A 19,389-nucleotide genomic window follows, 5' to 3' on the forward strand; every position below is an offset into this window, starting at 1 on the left:
TCCCTAAATTAACGGGAATCAGCTTTAGTTCAAACTTTAATAATTTAGTTCCTTGTTTTGGGTTTGTACATCTGTGTTTCCCCTTCCTCCAAAACATGTACAATAGGTCTCCCTCTGGGGCCAGGACTTAATCTCTGTCGGACTTTGCTGCTTAAATAAAGGTCAAAATAAAAAATGAATAAAAGGAACTCATGAATGTACCAAAGTAGTGACGGCTAAAGGGTTTTTAGTTTCCTCCATGACTTTGTGCATCGTTAGCTTTAAACACAGCTTTATACTTTATACTTTGGTAAACTTCAGTCAAAGTTTCTTAATAGAAACACTGGCAGTCTGACCTTTCCAAAATGGCCGCCCTCCTCGGAGCAGCCATGTTGGAAAGGTCAGACGGCTGTTGTTTCTGTTGAGAACCTGCTTTAAAGCCGCGGCGTTTGTGAGATAAGTTCTGAGTGAAGCGAGCGCTCGTCATGTGACCTCCCCAAAATGGCCGCCCTCCCCCTCCCCCTCCTCCTCCTCCTCACACGGGCAGCTGCTGATCTTTGTTGATAACGTTCTTGAAGAGCGTGAGCAGCGGTCTCTGGCTGCGCTCGTCCCAGCTCTTCATGAAGCCGCCGTAGCGCTTGGACTCGGGGGGGCCGCTCCATCGGAAGTGCTTCATCTTGTAAACGCCGCCGCCATTCTTCTTCTTCTGCTGCGGGCCGGCGCTCTCCTCTTCCACCGCCACCGCCGCCTCCGCCTCCGCCTCGTTCTCCAGCTCCACCTCCGGCAGCTGATTGGCCAAGGCGCGTCTCATCTCGGAGGGAGACACTTCCGCAGACTCCTCCTCCAGGTCGTTGGACGTGTAGACCTTCACATGGGAAATAATAATAATAATAATGACACTTTTAGAAACTAAATATAACCAGTGATATTTATGCTGAAAACCTTCATGCAGGCTCAGGCTCACTGTAACCTTTTAGTTGTGAGGTTCGAATTGTGTAGAATTATTACATTTCAAACAAAAAGGACTCTCTCTGACGATGTGTATCGATTCAGCAAGACGGCCGCATTTGGCCCCCGGGCCACACTTTGGACATCCCTGGTCTACAAGATCGAAAGTGCTGAGTTTATCTGCAATGTCGCGAAATGTGGAAAATGTTTTTAGGAAAAATGGGGGAAAAGTCGAGAAGTAATGAGGGAAAATCAGGAAAAAATTTGGGGAAAATTTAGAGAAAAAAAATGTGGAAAATGGGGGGAAAGTAAAGGGGGAAAAAAATGTAAATTTGGGTAAAATATGAAAAAAAATGTGAAAAAGTAAAAAAAAATGGTGAAAAATGAAATGGCAAATTTGGGAAAAATATAGGGAGGATATGGGGGAAAGTAGGGAAATAATGGAGGAAAAATGGGGAAATTTTGAGAAAAAATTGGAAGAAATAGGGAAACAATGGGACAAAAGTTGGGAGGTAATGGATATTTTTTTTGCGTGTGTTGTGTTTCTTTCTGTCCAGGACAATTGGATTATAATATTATTATTATATATTAATATGTTTATAATAGTCGCTGAAATTAACCCTGATTTCACAGATTAATTCAAAATGTGAGACAAATATCACGAACCCTGACCCTTGTGTTTATATCTTTATATCTAAGTGTGTGTTATATATATATGCTTCTTTAGTATGTTAGATATATATATATATATACATATATTCATGTACCCTGACAGGCGGCGCCCGTGTTTATATCTTTATATTACATATATGCTTCTTTAGTATGTTATATATATACATATACATATATTCATAAATGAATTTCCCCACGGGGACAATAAATTTTCTACTTATTACTACTTATTATTATTCATGTACCCTGACGGCGGCGCTCGTGTTTATATCTTTATATTACATATATGCTTGTTTAGTATGTTAGATATATATATATATATACATATATTCATGTACCCTGACGGTGGCGCTCGTGGTTACAGTAGTATTTTATTTCTGTGTGTTGTATAAATAGATGTTATAGATGTTTTTACCTTGACCGGGCGGCGTTTGCGTCCCACCGGTTTGCCCCAGCGGAAGTGCTCCATGGAGTACGAGCGCTTGGCCTGAGGGGCGGAGTCTGCGAAGGAGGGGGCGGGGTCAGACAGCTCAGGGGGCGTGAGCTGCAGGTGGGAGGGGCCCGGGATGACGGGCGTTTCGGCCGACAAATCCGATCGACAAACCTGGATGCACTCCTGACCACGGAGAAGGAGAGGATTTAAACTTTCATAACATCTGTAGCATCTGTAACATCTGTGACATCTGTAACATCTGTAACATCTGTAACCTCTGTAACCTCTGCAACATTTGTATCATCTGCAACCTCTGTAACCTCTGTAGCATCAGTAGCATCTGTAGCATCTGTAACATCTGTAACATCTGTAACCTCTCACTGGCGTCTCTGAGTGAAGAGTTTTCTCAAAGTTGTCACAAAGAAATGCAGATATTGTTTTTAGTGAGAGCTTTTCCCACAGCCCCTGAACGCCTCACAGCCCCTGAACGCCTCACAGCCCCTGAACGCCTCACAGCCCCTGAACGCCTCACAGCCCCTGAACGCCTCACAGAGCCTTTTAATCATAAGCAGGAAAAAGACCTGACGGCCCCTGGAGCGTTTTAATCATAAGCAGGAAGAAGACCTGACGGCCCCTGGAGATGCTGGATTATTAAAGATATTAAAGATATAAAGAAAGTTTATGTATTTTCTACCCCCGACAAGAGCCCAGACCTGCTCCACACTGAAGGAGGTGAAGGAGGTGAAGGAGGTGAAGGAGGTGAAGGAGGTGAAGGAGGTGAAGGAGGCGGGACAAAGCTGAGAGAAGCTTTAACCACATCTTAAAGATAAAAAACGTGACAAATTAGAACAAAAATACAATGAAAAGTGTCGACAATGCAAGAAACAATCTTCGATGAGATTTGAAGGTCTGAAGGCTGTGAGCTCCAGTCCAGAAGCTTTTAGATTTGGGTAAAGGCGGGGGGTAAGGGGTTACGTTAGTCTCTGGTATCGGATATCGGCCGATACTCAGACCCTCAGGATCGGAATCAGACTCACACACAAGCTCTACAGTCACACACTGACCATGAGGGCGGAGTCGGAGCTGAGGTCCCTGCAGCTCGGAGCGTCCCAGCACTGACCCGCCGCCGCCGAGAGCCCGCTCACCGCCGCCACCGCCACCAATAACCACGCAGGACACATGACGCTGGCCAGTCACAGCGCAGGAGACACAAGCACAGGAAACAAGAGCAGACCCGTAAACATCAGCCACATTTAGGATGCAAATAAATGAGTCAGAAATATAAAACTTTCAGATTTGGGTAAAGCCGAACCACAGAAATTGCCTTAGATTTGCTCAGAGGGATTTTGGATTTTGTTTAGTTTTTAAATAAAGTTGTGGAACTCAAAACCCAATAAATCAGTCAGGGGTTCTGTATTTACAAAGTGGGAGCCTGTAAAGTGTGGAGTTTGAGCGTCTAAAGTGGATAAAAAGGCATAATAAACATACTGTGCAGATGTTTCCTGATGTTTCCAGGTGTTTCCAGGTGTTTGATAAAAAGTGAAGAATGTTCTTACCGCTCGTCCTGGTCCGGCTGCGACGCTGTTTCCGACTCTGGGCAGAAGCAGAGAAGAACTTCAGGCTGTGATCACGTCCAGCCCCGACCGCGGCTTTTATAGGAACACGCCAAGGACGCGCTGCCCCCCCCCCCTGTGACATCACGAGGTGGAAAGGGATGAGGGGTCGCCGTGGAAACCTGAAATCGATATCTGTCAAAGCAACAAAAAAAAGGAAGCGCTCGGTTTTTCCATCGAGTCTCAGAGAAACACATTCACATTTCTTTACCTCACTTTTGCCTCTTAACCAGCTTTACCCAAATCTAGAATCTGGAATGTCACGGGGTAGCACCTCGTTTGAAAGCTACAACCGACAAAACTAAGAGAGAAGGTTTTTCATCTACGTTGCCGTGTTGTCGTCACTGTTTCGTTGTGTTTTTGTCGCCAGTTTATTGCTTTTTTATCACTCTTCACTGTCACGTTAATGAGGCTGAAACTCAGCCCGGGACAGGTCAACAGCAGGTCATTGTCAGGTCGTTAGGACTGAGAACTACACAGGTGTTTACCCAGAGGGGAGGAGCCAAACTGAACTCCTTTATCTGAGCTGAGCCTGTAGTGTCGCTGATGAAGCCTTTTGGATGGAGAGGAGAAACGTTCAACACTTCAACTACAGAGTACAGATGAGGACTCAAGAACCTTCATTGAAGAACTCCTGCACGACTGAGAGCCCACACAGACGGTATTAGGCCCCGTGTGGGCGTGGCTCCACAGTGAAAGCCCCGTGTAGGCGTGGCTCCACAGTGAAAGCCCCGTGTGGGCGTGGCTCCACAGTGAAAGCCCCGTGTGGGCGTGGCTCCACAGTGAAAGCCCCGTGTGGGCGTGGCTCCACAGTGAAAGCCCCGTGTGGGCGTGGCTCCACAGTGAAAGCCCCGTGTGGGCGTGGCTCCACAGTAAAAGGCCCCGTGTGGGCGTGGCTCCACAGTAAACGGCCCCGTGTGGGCGTGGCTCCACAGTGAAAGCCCCGTGTGGGCGTGGCTCCACAGTAAAAGGCCCCGTGTGGGCGTGGCTCCACAGTGAAAGCCCCGTGTGGGCGTGGCTCCTCAGTGAAAGCCCCGTGTGGGCGTGGCTCCACAGTGAAAGCCCCGTGTGGGCGTGGCTCCACAGTAAAAGCCCCGTGTGGGCGTGGCTCCACAGTAAAAGCCCCGTGTGGGCGTGGCTCCACAGTGAAAGCCCCGTGTGGGCGTGGCTCCGCAGTGAAAGCCCCGTGTGGGCGTGGCTCCACAGTGAAAGCCCCGTGTGGGCGTGGCTCCTCAGTGAAAGCCCCGTGTGGGCGTGGCTCCGCAGTGAAAGCCCCGTGTGGGCGTGGCTCCTCAGTAAAAGCCCCGTGTGGGCGTGGCTCCACAGTAAACGGCCCCGTGTGGGCGTGGCTCCACAGTGAAAGCCCCGTGTGGGCGTGGCTCCACAGTGAAAGCCCCGTGTGGGCGTGGCTCCACAGTAAACGGCCCCGTGTGGGCGTGGCTCCACAGTAAAAGGCCCCCGTGTGGGCGTGGCTCCACAGTGAAAGCCCCGTGTGGGCGTGGCTCCACAGTAAACGGCCCCGTGTGGGCGTAGCTCCACAGTGAAAGCCCTGTGTGGGCGTGGCTCCACAGTAAACGGCCCCGTGTGGGCGTGGCTCCACAGTAAACGACCCCGTGTGGGCGTGGCTCCTCAGTAGAAGGCCCCATGTGGGCGTGGCTCCACAGTAAAAGCCCTGTGTGGGCGTGGCTCCTCAGTAGAAGGCCCCATGTGGGCGTGGCTCCACAGTAAACGGCCCCGTGTGGGCGTAGCTCCACAGTGAAAGCCCTGTGTGGGCGTGGCTCCTCAGTAGAAGGCCCCATGTGGGCGTGGCTCCACAGTAAACGGCCCCGTGTGGGCGTAGCTCCACAGTGAAAGCCCCGTGTGGGCGTGGCTCCTGTGGGTCTCAGTGACCGGAGCTCAGTCCTAAATGTCAGAGTGAATTAGAGGATTGACACCTGGGCGTCGCGGCGTCACGGCGGCTCCTTCATCTGCACTTTACCGAAACCCGACGCCCGGATCAACGCAACACCTCCAGACCAGCCTTTGTCCTGGACCAGACCGAGACCAGACCTGGACCAGACCTGGACCAGACCTGGAGACGGGATTAAGAGGATTAAGCTTTTCAAAGAGCGAGCGGGAAACGAGCCGCGTCTGTGAAGAATCTGAGCTTTCACATCGACAAAAGGACAAAAGCAACGACGGAATCAAAACATCAGAGAAAAGTCCGGTTCATTTAGGAAACCACTCAGAAAACACAGACTAACATTTGGAAAACCGGGACCTGAGGTTTTAGTCTTTCATCTGCTATAAACTCAACAAGAATTTAATGTGAGGGCAAAAACTAAATAAAACAGTTGGAGACTAGTTAGAATAGAATAAAGCAGTGGTTCCCAAATGGGCTCCGGGGCCTCCTGGGGGACCTCAGGCACTACAGGGCGGCCCAAAACAACTACACTGAAAAAATAAAAGATTTTAAACTGATTGTCTGGAAAAAAACATTTTATAAAAGAGCAGGCTCTTGCATAAGGCACGTACTGCACAGAGGAGCCCTGAGGAAGACACTTTGTCCAAACGTGCATGTCCATATAGAATACGGGACTTTTCATTTTTTTAAAACAGAGTTTTAGAAACAAATCATTTTTGAACAGTACGTGTCTCATCCTGCTCTTTCATGGCCTACAGGCCTTTAGATCTTTACAGATCTTCACACCATGGCCTGGATCCCACTGCAGCACTTACCTTTCTGTAGATTACGACTTACGACCTAATGCTAGCACAGTTAGCTCATACGATGCTAACGCTACATGAAACCAGACATGATTAAAACATGTGGCATAACGTTATGTTGAAGCCAGATGCCTGGAACGCACCATTAAGACCATATTTTTCTTGGATATTTTGGAACAGTTCTAAGACTTCTGAGAATGTCCATGAATGGTTTGTACTTTCTTCACATTGTGACGTGAACGAGGAGGAAAAGCTTCTGAATTGGTCTGGCTTCGGCCCTCATCGTCCGGACTGTTTGCTTTCGTAATCGGTTTATATTTGTCCGCTGATCGTCTCACGGCGTCTTGATCGCCGGATGTTGACCGGTCACTAATGGAGCAAGCCTCGTCCATTAGCGCGACCTTGAGCCGCCATTAGGCCCGAGCACTTAGCCCCGCGCTGAGGACAATGGATTCACTTTTCCAAATCTTCTTCAGGTTTGGTCACGGTGATCTGAAGAGTTTCATCACGGACGCCGTCACAGCCCGTTCTCTGAAGGTTTCCGAGGTGTGACCGTCCCTTTAAGACGTTTACATCATCTATGTCTTTAAAACATAATAGTAACGGCTCACACTTTACAAGCCTGTATTAAGAATACAAATATCACTATGTTTGGTGTCACCTTAAAGACTCATCAGCATCCAGAATATGGTCATGTCTTAAGTCATTTTAACTTCAAAACATTGAAAAAGGCAAAATGATGCAGGTAATGCCCTGTCAGGCCAGAACAGCTTCTCTTTCACTGCTCTCGGCACAAAGGAGTTCTTATACAGTGGGAGGTAAAGTGAGTTCAGCGTTTGGAATTTCTTGCCCTTGAAGTCGTCTTTACAGGACGGACACTCCTCTGAAGTGAAGCAACCGTGAAGCTGAACTGTGTTTTTAGACATTTTTTCTAACCGTAATGAACATCAAGACTTTCAGAGATGGTTCTGTAACCTTTACCAGCTTTATACAAATCAACAGCTGTTGATGGTCCTCAGAGAGCTCTTTTTATGAGGCCTGGTGCACATCAGACAATGCGTCTCAGAAAAGGACAAGTCTTAACGAGTGTGTGTTTTTCAGAGGCAGCTTTAAGCCACACCTCAGCGATTGGACTTCAGGCTCAGAGGGTGTACTCACTTATTCCACACTGTCCTGAATGTTTATGTTTGGCCAATGAAAATGTCTTTTTTTGGTCACGTTTTTGTTGCTATTTTGATGCTTTTCTCAAGGCGTTTTTAGCACTGGAGAAATGTGCTTGGTTCAGTCGGCGGTTACAAGGTTGCACTGAATATGATTAGGAATTTTTTTTTTATATATCTATATATATCTATATATATCTATATATATCTATATATATATATCTATATATATATATCTATATATATATATATATATATATATATAAATATATATAATTTTGAATAATTATATTATCTTTTACAACAAGCTAAGTATTTCTCTCACATATTTAGCATGTACATATATGTCACTCATTTTCAGGCTCCAAAAACACTTTATCAATCTAAAACTGTCACCTTCTCTCGGTGTAGCACCAGAGGAGGGCGCTCCGCAGCCGCAGTAGAAGAAGAAAACCGGCCGCCATCTTTGTAGTTCTAAAGCGGTGCAGCTGCGTTAGCATCACTCCCTGCCTCCGCCGCCCCGTTTCTGCACCAAAACACCCCGTTTATCCACGACCTGGGGCTAAAATGAGCGCACATCTGGAGACAGAGTAAAATCTTCATCTAAAATCCTCCAGAAGCTTCTTTTAGCGCGAACATGGAGGCGGGAGAAGGTAAGGAAACACTGCGTATGCTAGTTAGCTTTGGCGGCTAACGCGACCGTTGCCCGTTAGAATGGATGATTTATGATATTTTACATTACAAGTGATAAAAGCAGAGGGATTTAGAGGGTCACGGGCTTTCGTAGAGCAGGAGAAAGGCTGAATATTAAAGTAAATTCACACAGCAGGGCGTTTACGAGCTGTTAATGCGTCTGAGAAGCAAAAATCTATCTACAAATAATAAAGATTTGCCTCTGAAACCGTTTTTTAAAATTGTAATATTCTGTTAAAGAGAGATGACATGAAGTGTTAACGAGTGTGTGGTAAAAACAGACACAACAAATACACGACAAGACAATATATAACTGATGAAGTCAAAAACTGACAGAGAAACACTGCAAAATGAATCGTCTCATGTAGTTACATGTTAATTCTTAATTTAACACAATCCGAGCACATTTTCTCCAGTTCGGCTATACCCAAATCTAAAAGCTTCTTGACCTACGTTTACAGCCTGAAGGCCAGAGTAACACCGCATTTCACGTCACGTTGCGTTTTTTGTTGAATGTTTGCGCTATTTGTCGCTTTTCTGTCACGCATTTATGTCAGTTGTTAGTCACGTTTTCGTTGTTTTTCCTCACGTTTCTGTCGATAATTGTCACTTTTCTGTCATGTTTCTGTACATTTTTTTGTAGTTTTTCTTTACGTTTTCGTCGTTATTCCGTCGTTTTTTCGTCACATTTTCATCACGTTTTCGTCGTTTTTCCGTCGTTTTTCCGTCGTTTTTTCGTCACATTTTCATCACGTTTTCGTCGTTTTTTTGTTTCTTTGTCGTTTTTCCGTCGTTTTTTTGGTCACGTTTTTGCCGTTTTCCTTGTTTTTTTAGGTCGATTTTCCGTAGATATTTTTACGTGATTTTTGTCAAGAAGTTTTCTGATTTGGGTAAAGCCACACTGGAGAACATGTGCTCGGTTCAGGCGGGGTTATTTCTGACTTCATGACATTCGCAGTTTGTTATAATTCGCTGCCCCCTGCAGGAGCGAGCGGCGGGAGCTCGGTGGTCACGGAGGAGATGAACGGCGTCGGGAACCTCATGGACTTCCTGGACGAACCGTTTCCGGACGTCCAGACGTACGAAGACTTCCACACGATCGACTGGCTCCGGGAGAAATCCAGAGACACCGACCGACACCGCAAGGTTCCGCACGCTAAGAACACGGATATAATGATGTGTAAATGTGTTGGTTTACACGTCTCTCTCTGCAGATCACCAGTAAGAGTAAGGAGTCTCTGTGGGAGCTCATCAAGAGTCTGCTGGACGCCTGGTCGGGCTGGGTCGTCATGCTACTCATCGGACTCTTATCAGGTCAGGGTTTGTTGTTTGTTTGGGATCCACGTGTGGCATGAAAGGCTGTGACCGAGATGTAATCCAAATATTGACGGAAGTGAGCGGGGGAAGTCTTTAGGAGTTACTGCGCGGACGTTTTGCTCCTGTATCATTACGCCTCACAATATAGTGCCCCTTTTTATCTGCTTATAAAATCGACATGCTACATTTCTGTGTAAATATACTTCGCATGAAAACACTTCACGTAACTTTATTTAAATAGGGAACACGTGGATGAGCTTGGTAGCTTCTATCGTGAGCTTTTTTGGAGCTATATGACATGTGGGAGAGGCTGCGTATGTGCTCCGTTTGCGTGACAGAGCGCACGGACCAAGACCAGACGGGGATATATTAACTCGTCTAAGGTTAGGTTAGAACATATCTCTGTATGGAAAAACGGTGGCCTATTCCTTTAAGGAACTGGCTGCGAAGGAGGAGACAGAGCGGCCATTAAGGTTCACACGACTCTGGGAAACTTTTCCATGTCATATTTATGTCACTAGTCTACAGTTTCACATTGATATCTCTACATTTAAGATTTTTCCCTGTTTCACTTTTAAATGACCTAACTGGGCTCTTTAACCCCTCTCTGACCCCTCTGTAACCCCTGTGACACCTCAGGCTCGCTGGCCGGAGTCATCGACCTGGCCGTGGACTGGATGACGGACCTGAAGGAGGGCGTGTGTCTGTCTGCGTTCTGGTACAGTCACGAGCAGTGCTGCTGGACGTCCAACCAGACCACCTTCGCCGACCGCGACAAGTGCCCGCAGTGGCAGAAGTGGGCGGAGCTCATGACCGGGAGCGCCGAGGTACAAAACGCTAAACGCCTGAAACATTCCTGAAAAGTTCCTGAAAAGTTCCTGAAAAGTTCCTGAAAAGTTCCTGAAAAGTTCCTGAAAAGTTCCTGAAAAGTTCCTGAAAAGTTCCTGAATGTGTTTTGTTTTGAAGGGCGCCGGAGCCTACGTCCTGAACTACTTCCTGTACACGATGTGGGCGCTGCTCTTCTCCTTCCTGGCCGTGTCGCTGGTGCGAGTGTTCGCCCCCTACGCCTGCGGCTCCGGGATCCCAGAGGTCAGTGCGCTCGCTTAAGACGCCCCATGGGGGAAGGGGGACGCCAAGGGGCCTTGACGGACAGTTTTGAAGGCCGTCTGTTTTTGTCCCAGATTAAGACCATCCTGAGCGGCTTCATCATCCGCGGTTACCTGGGGAAGTGGACGCTCCTCATTAAGACGGTCACTCTGGTCCTGGCCGTGTCGTCGGGGCTCAGTCTGGGGAAAGAGGGCCCCCTGGTGCACGTGGCCTGCTGCTGCGGGAACCTCTTCTGCTCCCTGTTCTCCAAGTACAGCAAGAACGAGGGCAAGAGGAGGGAGGTGCTGTCGGCGGCGGCGGCGGCCGGAGTGTCCGTGGCCTTCGGGGCGCCCATCGGGGGGGTGCTCTTCAGTCTGGAGGAGGTACGAGCCGTCATGTCCGCCCGGGTTGATCTGACCATGGAGCATAAAGGGATCAATACATTTCTGTGGAGTTTACATGAAATATATGTCCTAATATGTGTGGGACTTTCTCCATAACGATGATGAAGCAGTGTGAAGTATGTGAACATGTGCTGCAAACATCTTCATTTACTTTGTTGCTGAAAAAGATGATGGTCCTGAACAGACGACACACGGCCAGAAAAAACAGTTCCCACATTTTCCCTCAAATCTTTACCAAAAATATTTAGCATTTTCCCCCAAAATTTTCATTTTTTTTTCATTTTTCCCCTTATTTTAACCAATCGAAAAAAAATTATCTATCTATCTATCTATATTTTTTTTTTTTATTCAGATTTTTCCCCATTTGTTTCAGCATTTTTCTGAATTTTTCTACCCTGATTTTTCCCCCCACTTTTGTCCCAATTTTTTCTCAAATAAAAAAAAACCTGTCTCCTCCAGGTGAGTTACTCTCTGTCCTCCAGGTGAGCTACTCTCTCCCCTCTCCTCCAGGTGAGTTACTCTCTGTCCTCCAGGTGAGCTACTCTCTCCCCTCTCCTCCAGGTGAGTTACTCTCTGTCCTCCAGGTGAGCTACTCTCTCCTCTCTCCTCCAGGTGAGTTACTCTCTGTCCTCCAGGTGAGCTACTCTCTCCTCTCTCCTCCAGGTGAGTTACTACTTCCCTCTGAAGACGCTTTGGCGTTCGTTTTTCGCCGCCCTGGTGGCCGCCTTCACGCTGCGCTCCATAAACCCCTTTGGGAACAGTCGGCTGGTCCTGTTCTACGTGGAGTACCACACGCCCTGGTACATGGCGGAGCTCGTGCCCTTCATCCTGCTGGGTGTGTTCGGAGGCCTGTGGGGGGCGCTGTTCATCCGCGCCAACATCGCCTGGTGCCGACGCAGGAAGACCACGCTCCTGGGCAAATACCCCGTCATAGAGGTACGACAGACAGAACAAACTCTGTCTTTAGGATGATTTTAGGGTCAAAGTGACATCTCTAAACCTCGTCTCTCAGGTCCTGGTGGTGACCGGCCTCACGGCGCTCCTGGCGTATCCAAACCCGTACACGCGGCGCTCCACGTCGCAGCTGATCTCAGAGCTGTTTAACGACTGTGGCGCTCTGGAGTCGTCTCAGCTCTGCGACTACATCAACACCAACAACACCAGCCGCCCCGTGGACGACATCCCCGATCGACCTGCGGGGCCTGGAGTCTACTCCGCCCTGTGGCAGCTCACGCTCGCTTTGGGCTTCAAGATCCTCATCACCATCTTCACCTTCGGCATGAAGGTGAGCGATACGTTCCTGAGACCGTTATTAGTTAGATCCTAATCCTGCTCCTCTGTGGCAGATCCCGTCGGGGCTCTTCATCCCCTCCATGGCGGTGGGAGCCATCGCCGGGCGGATCGTGGGCATCGCGGTGGAGCAGATGGCGTATCATCACCACGACTGGATCATCTTCAGGAGCTGGTGTCGCCCCGGGGCCGACTGTGTGACCCCCGGGCTGTACGCCATGGTGGGCGCGGCCGCCTGCCTCGGTAAGACGGGGCGGGGCCTGGAGCTCTGATGTCATTATTAAAGAGCGCTGGTGCAGGATGAGCAGTTCCCTGTCCCTCCTGCAGGTGGCGTGACCCGTATGACCGTGTCCCTCGTGGTCATCATGTTCGAGCTGACCGGAGGGCTGGAGTACATCGTTCCTCTGATGGCGGCCGCCGTCACCAGTAAATGGGTCGCCGACGCCTTCGGGAAAGAAGGGATCTACGAGTCGCACATCCAGCTGAACGGATACCCGTACCTGGACGTGCGCGACGAGTTTACCCACAGGTACGACGACCGGACCTACGACTGGAGACTGGACCTACCACTGGAGACTGGACCTACCACCGGACCTACTGTACCACTGGAGACTGGACCTACCACTGGAGACTAAACCTACCACTGGAGACTGGACCTACCACTGGAGACTGGACCTACCACTGGACCTACCACTGGAGACTGGACCTACCACTGGAGACTGGACCTACCACTGGAGACTGGACCTACCACTGGAGACTGGACCTACCACTGGAGACTGGACCTACCACTGGAGACTGGACCTACCACTGGACCTACCACCGGACCGGGTTATCAGCTCTGTGGTCTCTGATAAAAGCAGCATCATTTTTTCTATTTTTTTTCCACAATTTCCCCCTTTTCCCCACATTCCATGAGATTGGAATAAATTTGCTGCTGTAAAGTATGTTTCTTTGTGTCCTCTCCCTCCGCAGGACGCTGGCGGCGGACGTGATGCGGCCGCGGCGCAGTGACCCGCCCCTGGCCGTGCTGACCCAGGACAGCACCACGGTGGAGGACGTGGAGGCGCTCATCAAAGACACCGACTACAACGGCTTCCCCGTCGTGGTGTCGCGAGAGTCCGAGCGCCTCATCGGCTTCGTGCAGCGCCGGGACCTCACGCTCGCCATCAGTAAGAACTCGCCATCAGTAAGAACTTGCCGTCAGTAAGAACTCGCCATCAGTAAGAACTCGCCGTCAGTAAGAACTCGCCATCAGTAAGAACTCGCCATCAGTAAGAACTCGCCATCAGTAAGAACTCTGCATCAGTAAGAACTCGCCGTCAGTAAGAACTCGCTGTCAGTAAGAACTCGCCGTCAGTAAGAACTCGCCGTCAGTAAGAACTCGCCGTCAGTAAGAACTCGCCATCAGTAAGAACTCGCCGTCAGTAAGAACTCGCCGTCAGTAAGAACTCGGCATCAGTAAGAACTCGGCATCAGTAAGAACTCGGCATCAGTAAGAACTTGCCGTCAGTAAGAACTCGCCATCTGTAAGAACTCGCCGTCAGTAAGAACTCGGCATCAGTAAGAACTCGGCATCAGTAAGAACTCGCCGTCAGTAAGAACTCGCCGTCAGTAAGAACTCGGCATCAGTAAGAACTCGGCATCAGTAAGAACTCGCCGTCAGTAAGAACTCGGCATCAGTAAGAACTCGCCATCTGTAAGAACTCCCCATCAGTAAGAACTCGGCATCAGTAAGAACTCGCCGTCAGTAAGAACTCGCCGTCAGTAAGAACTCGCCGTCAGTAAGAACTCGGCATCAGTAAGAACTCGCCGTCAGTAAGAACTCGCCGTCAGTAAGAACTCGGCATCAGTAAGAACTCGCCATCTGTAAGATTTCCCCATCAGTAAGAACTCGGCATCAGTAAGAACTCCCCATCAGTAAAAACTCGCCATCAGTAAGAACTCGCCATCAGTAAAAACTCGCCGTCAGTAAGAACTCGCCGTCAGTAAGAACTCGCCGTCAGTAAGAACTCGGCATCAGTAAGAACTCGCCGTCAGTAAGAACTCGCCGTCAGTAAGAACTCGCCATCAGTAAGAACTCCCCATCAGTAAAAACTCGCCGTCAGTAAGAACTCGGCATCAGTAAGAACTCGGCATCAGTAAGAACTCGCCGTCAGTAAGAACTCGGCATCAGTAAGAACTCGCCATCTGTAAGAACTCCCCATCAGTAAGAACTCGGCATCAGTAAGAACTCGCCGTCAGTAAGAACTCGCCGTCAGTAAGAACTCGCCGTCAGTAAGAACTCGGCATCAGTAAGAACTCGCCGTCAGTAAGAACTCGCCGTCAGTAAGAACTCGGCATCAGTAAGAACTCCCCATCAGTAAAAACTCGCCATCAGTAAGAACTCGGCATCAGTAAGAACTCCCCATCAGTAAGAACTCGCCATCTGTAAGATTTCCCCATCAGTAAGAACTCGGCATCAGTAAGAACTCCCCATCAGTAAAAACTCGCCATCAGTAAGAACTCGCCATCAGTAAAAACTCGCCGTCAGTAAGAACTCGCCGTCAGTAAGAACTCGCCATCAGTAAGAACTCGACATCAGTAAAAACTCGCCATCAGTAAAAACTCGCCATCAGTAAGAACTCGCCGTCAGTAAGAACTCGCCGTCAGTAAGAACTCGCCGTCAGTAAGAACTCGCCGTCAGTAAGAACTCGCCGTCAGTAAGAACTCGCCATCTGTAAGAACTCGCCGTCTGTAAGAACTCGCCGTCTGTAAGAACTCGCCGTCAGTAAGAACTCGCCGTCAGTAAGAACTCGCCGTCAGTAAGAACTCGCCGTCAGTAAGAACTCGCCGTCAGTAAGAACTCGCCGTCAGTAAGAACTCGCCGTCAGTAAGAACTCGCCGTCAGTAAGAACTCGCCATCTGTAAGAACTCGCCGTCTGTAAGAACTCGCCGTCTGTAAGAACTCGCCGTCTGTAAGAACTCGACGTCAGTAAGAACTCCCCATCAGTAAGAACTCGCCATCAGTAAGAACTCCCCATCAGTAAGAACTCGCCGTCAGTAAGAACTCGCCGTCAGTAAGAACTCCCCATCAGTAAGAACTCGCCATCAGTAAGAACTCGCCATCAGTAAGAACTCGCCGTCAGTAAGAACTCGCCGTCAGTAAGAACTCCCCATCAGTAAGGACTCGCCATCAGTAAGAACTCCCCATCAGTAAGAACTCGCCATCAGTAAGAACTCCCCATCAGTAAGAACTCGCCATCAGTAAGGACTCGCCATCAGTAAGAACTCCCCATCAGTAAGAACTCCCCATCAGTAAGAACTCGCCGTCAGCAAGAACTCGCCGTCAGTAAGAACTCCCCATCAGTAAGAACTCGCCATCAGTAAGGACTCGCCATCAGTAAGAACTCGCCATCAGTAAGAACTCGGCATCAGTAAGAACTCGCCGTCAGTAAGAACTCGGCATCAGTAAGAACTCGCCATCAGTAGGAACTCGCCATCAGTAAGAACTCGCCATCAGTAGGAACTTGCCATCTGTAAGAACTCGCCATCTGTAAGAACTCGCCATCAGTAATTATTGACCAAACGCAGGGACACGGAACTGTTTCCCCCAGAGGAACCCTGTAGTTTGTCCTCAGGTGAAACTTTTTAAACTCTTCCATTTACTCGACAGCTCAGTTTATTTTCTCATCAAAAAGTGTCAATGCGAGACTTAAAGAAAATCCAGTTTCTATTGTGAGTAAATATGTAATAATAAGCAATCATGTTGAAAACTCATTTTGTCGCCATTGAAAGAGTTTTTCCCTTTTTCCCCCCTCCAATTTCCCCCACATTTTTGCCATTTTCTTTTTCCCATATATTTTTCCTTTCAATTTCCCCCCAATTTTGCCCCTATCTTACCTCTATTTCCCCCAATTTCCCCCCCAGTTATTTCCCCTATTTTCTATTTTTCCCCCCTAATTTTTCCACTTCTTTCTACCCATTTTCCCCCCGAAATCTTTCAAAACGAGACTTAAAAACTCTTAACTTAAAAACAGGAGCAAAAAGAGGCAAAATGGAACTAAACTGAGAAAATTGTGATTAAAACTGAACTTTGGCTCATTTCAAAGTTGCCAAGAGCTTATGTGGGAGATGTTTGAGTCTCAGATAAAGACCTCAGAGTCCAGGTCAGATGTTCTGTCAGAGTCCAGGTCAGATGTTCCTCACGCGTGTTCTGTCAGAGTTCGGGTCAGATGTTCTGTGGCCTGTCAGAGTCCAGGTCAGATGTTCTGTCAGAGTCCAGGTCAGATGTTCCTCACGCGTGTTCTGTCAGAGTCCGGGTCAGATGTTCTGTGTCCTGTGAGAGTCCGGGTCAGATGTTCTGTGTCCTGTCAGAGTCCGTGTCAGATGTTCTGTCAGAGTCCGGGTCAGATGTTCTGTGTCCTGTCAGAGTCCGTGTCAGATGTTCTGTGTCCTGTGAGAGTCTGGGTCAGATGTTCTGTGTCCTGTCAGAGTCCGGGTCAGATGTTCTGTGTCCTGTGAGAGTCCGTGTCAGATGTTCTGTCAGAGTCCGGGTCAGATGTTCTGTGTCCTGTCAGAGTCCGGGTCAGATGTTCTGTGTCCTGTGAGAGTCTGGGTCAGATGTTCTGTGTCCTGTCAGAGTCCGGGTCAGATGTTCTGTGTCCTGTCAGAGTCCGTGTCAGATGTTCTGTCAGAGTCCGGGTCAGATGTTCTGTGTCCTGTCAGAGTCCGTGTCAGATGTTCTGTGTCCTGTGAGAGTCTGGGTCAGATGTTCTGTGTCCTGTCAGAGTCCGGGTCAGATGTTCTGTGTCCTGTGAGAGTCCGGGTCAGATGTTCCTCACGGTGTGTCCTGTCAGAGTCTGGGTCAGATGTTCTGTGTCCTGTCAGAGTCTGGGTCAGATGTTCTGTGTCCTGTCAGAGTCTGGGTCAGATGTTCTGTGTCCTGTCAGAGTTCGGGTCAGATGTTCCTCACACGTGTCCTGTCAGAGTCTGGGTCAGATGTTCCTCACAGTGGCCTGTCAGTGCGTGTTTGATGTTCCGCCTCCTGTCCCGTTGCAGAGAGCGCGCGGCAGAAGCAGGACGGCGTGGTGAGCAGCTCCGTGGTGTACTTCACTGAAGACGCTCCTCTGCTCCCGGCGTCGAACCCTCAGCCTCTGAAACTGCGGCGCATCCTGAACCTCAGCCCCTTCACGGTGACCGACCACACGCCCATGGAGACCGTGGTGGACATCTTCAGGAAGCTGGGGCTGCGGCAGTGCCTCGTCACCAGGAGCGGGTAATTAACCGAACGTCGGCCTGAAAAGTCTCAACACTTCCTGACCTAAAGCTAACGTTAATGTGTCTTTGAGTAGTTTAATAAGTCTGAATATTTACTTAAAGACGTCACATAGAGCAGAATACACGGCCACCAGGGGGAGCTGTTCCCTCACTAATGATCATGATCAGTTAACACAAAAACTGAAGTATCCTCCAATCATCTTCTGACAGTGAGTAGATGAGTCCTGGTTCAGACTCTGGTTTGGAGTATTTAATCCTGAATAATGATCCTGTTCCCACACACGTCATGTTCACCTCTTGTTCCCCCAGAAGAGGGCGTGGCTCAGCTGAAGTCCCAGGATGTTGCTCCATCTATAAACTAACCCTTTCCTCTTGTATCGTCTGCTGCTCTAACGTGACTCTGACTCTCCTTCAGGCGTCTGTTGGGGATCATCACGAAGAAGGACGTGCTCCGTCACATGGCCCAGATGATGAACCAAGACCCGGAGTCCATCATGTTCAACTAGACCGGACCGGACCAGACCGGGAGAAGACTCTCTGGAGCAGGTCTGAACCAGGAGAGTAATCTTTGCAAATCTCCTCCTGGTTCAACGTTCACCCCCAACTTTAATTTGCTGCTAAATCAACCTAAGCTAAAGCTCGAAAAAAACGTTAAAGGTTTATAAACGGTACGAAAGTCACTTTGCAAACACAACTTCCCCGTTTTTATGGTTTCAGATTTCAGACTAAAAACGTTCCAGGTGAAATGTGAAAATCCGGTTTCTGTTGTAAATGTGTAGAAACGAGGGACCAGGTGGAGATGAGAGGAATCACGTTCAAACTAAATGCACTTTTCAGTTTCTCCTCATTTTGTCGCCATATCTGTGTCAGAGACGTCCTGGGAGCTTTCAGGGGCCAATCAGTGCGTTTCATCCATGTGTTAGTCAAGGCACTAACCACTGTGCCACTGATTACAGGAAAACAATGCCAAAAGATCAGATTATTTTGTTCTTTAGATCTGCAATTATTCCCTATTTTCTTACAATTTTTTTCATATTTATTCCGTCAATTTGATCTCATTTGTATGGAAGCCGTTTCCGCCATGTTTAAAAAATACAAGCCCAACAGGAAGTCGAAATTACGAGATTTAGAGTCAGAATTAAGACTTTAAAGCTATTGCTACTTTTATTTACGGGGGCAGCGGAACCACCGGTGCAGATGTAAACAGTTCCTAAAAACCCAGGACTAAAAGTGGCAACAAGAAAACTTACTCCAGTGGCTGGATCTGTGCTGGGAATGTGTTTGGGCCTTGGTGATCTACGAGCATTTCCAAAGCGTATGGGCTGAATATCCGCTTAAGTACTGGGCAGATCCACAGGACATGGCAGTGGCAAAGAGGGACGAGTTTGCCCTTAAACAGCAGCTGTTTTTCAAAAGCTCCTTCCAAGATGCTCCACAGGTCAGACCGACAGACTAGATGCAAGTTGGTCATTTTATACTCACTACTGCCACCTCAGGTCTTCCGTGTAACTGCAGTCTCTATATGAAGCTCGTGCATGACTGCGTTTCAGACCCGACTTAACAACTTTGAGTGGAGGATTTTAGAGGCAGTTGTGGTGAACCGGTCTGAGCTCATTCTACACATGAGGACATGGCTGGAACATGTAGGGCAGGGGTCGGCAACGTCAGGCCCGGGGGCCAAATCCGGCCCTCCAGCACAGAACCTCTGGCCCCCAGAATGATTTTGAGAAATATTATTATGTAAATAAGGGATCAAATACCTGTTAAAGTTCTCTAAAAATGCGAGAAATAGTGTCTTCTTATAGTGTTTTTTTTTAAATGTCCTTGCAGAC

General features: G+C 48.5%; 2 protein-coding genes across 2 annotated transcripts; one reads left to right on the plus strand and one right to left on the minus strand.

Moving 5' to 3' along the window:
• Positions 1-477: 477 nt before the first annotated feature.
• On the minus strand, positions 478-3,619 carry pomca (proopiomelanocortin a). Its single transcript, XM_079581610.1, has 4 exons — positions 3,589-3,619; positions 3,097-3,217; positions 2,015-2,215; positions 478-844 (listed from the first exon to the last, which is right to left on the minus strand). Exons 2-4 carry the CDS (start codon positions 3,211-3,213, stop codon positions 515-517), a joined length of 648 nt encoding a protein of 215 aa, XP_079437736.1. The 5' UTR covers positions 3,214-3,217; positions 3,589-3,619; the 3' UTR covers positions 478-514.
• Positions 3,620-7,970: 4,351 nt separating this feature from the next.
• On the plus strand, positions 7,971-18,128 carry LOC306981871 (H(+)/Cl(-) exchange transporter 4). Its single transcript, XM_079581597.1, has 13 exons — positions 7,971-8,164; positions 9,193-9,350; positions 9,419-9,518; positions 10,161-10,348; positions 10,488-10,610; positions 10,703-10,990; positions 11,675-11,947; positions 12,024-12,296; positions 12,358-12,544; positions 12,629-12,830; positions 13,274-13,470; positions 17,339-17,555; positions 17,973-18,128. Exons 1-13 carry the CDS (start codon positions 8,149-8,151, stop codon positions 18,061-18,063), a joined length of 2,313 nt encoding a protein of 770 aa, XP_079437723.1. The 5' UTR covers positions 7,971-8,148; the 3' UTR covers positions 18,064-18,128.
• The last annotated feature ends 1,261 nt before the right edge of the window (positions 18,129-19,389 follow it).

This window comes from Gobius niger, assembly GCF_951799975.1.
Source record: "Gobius niger genome assembly, chromosome: 23".
NCBI classification, from domain to species: domain Eukaryota; kingdom Metazoa; phylum Chordata; class Actinopteri; order Gobiiformes; family Gobiidae; genus Gobius; species Gobius niger.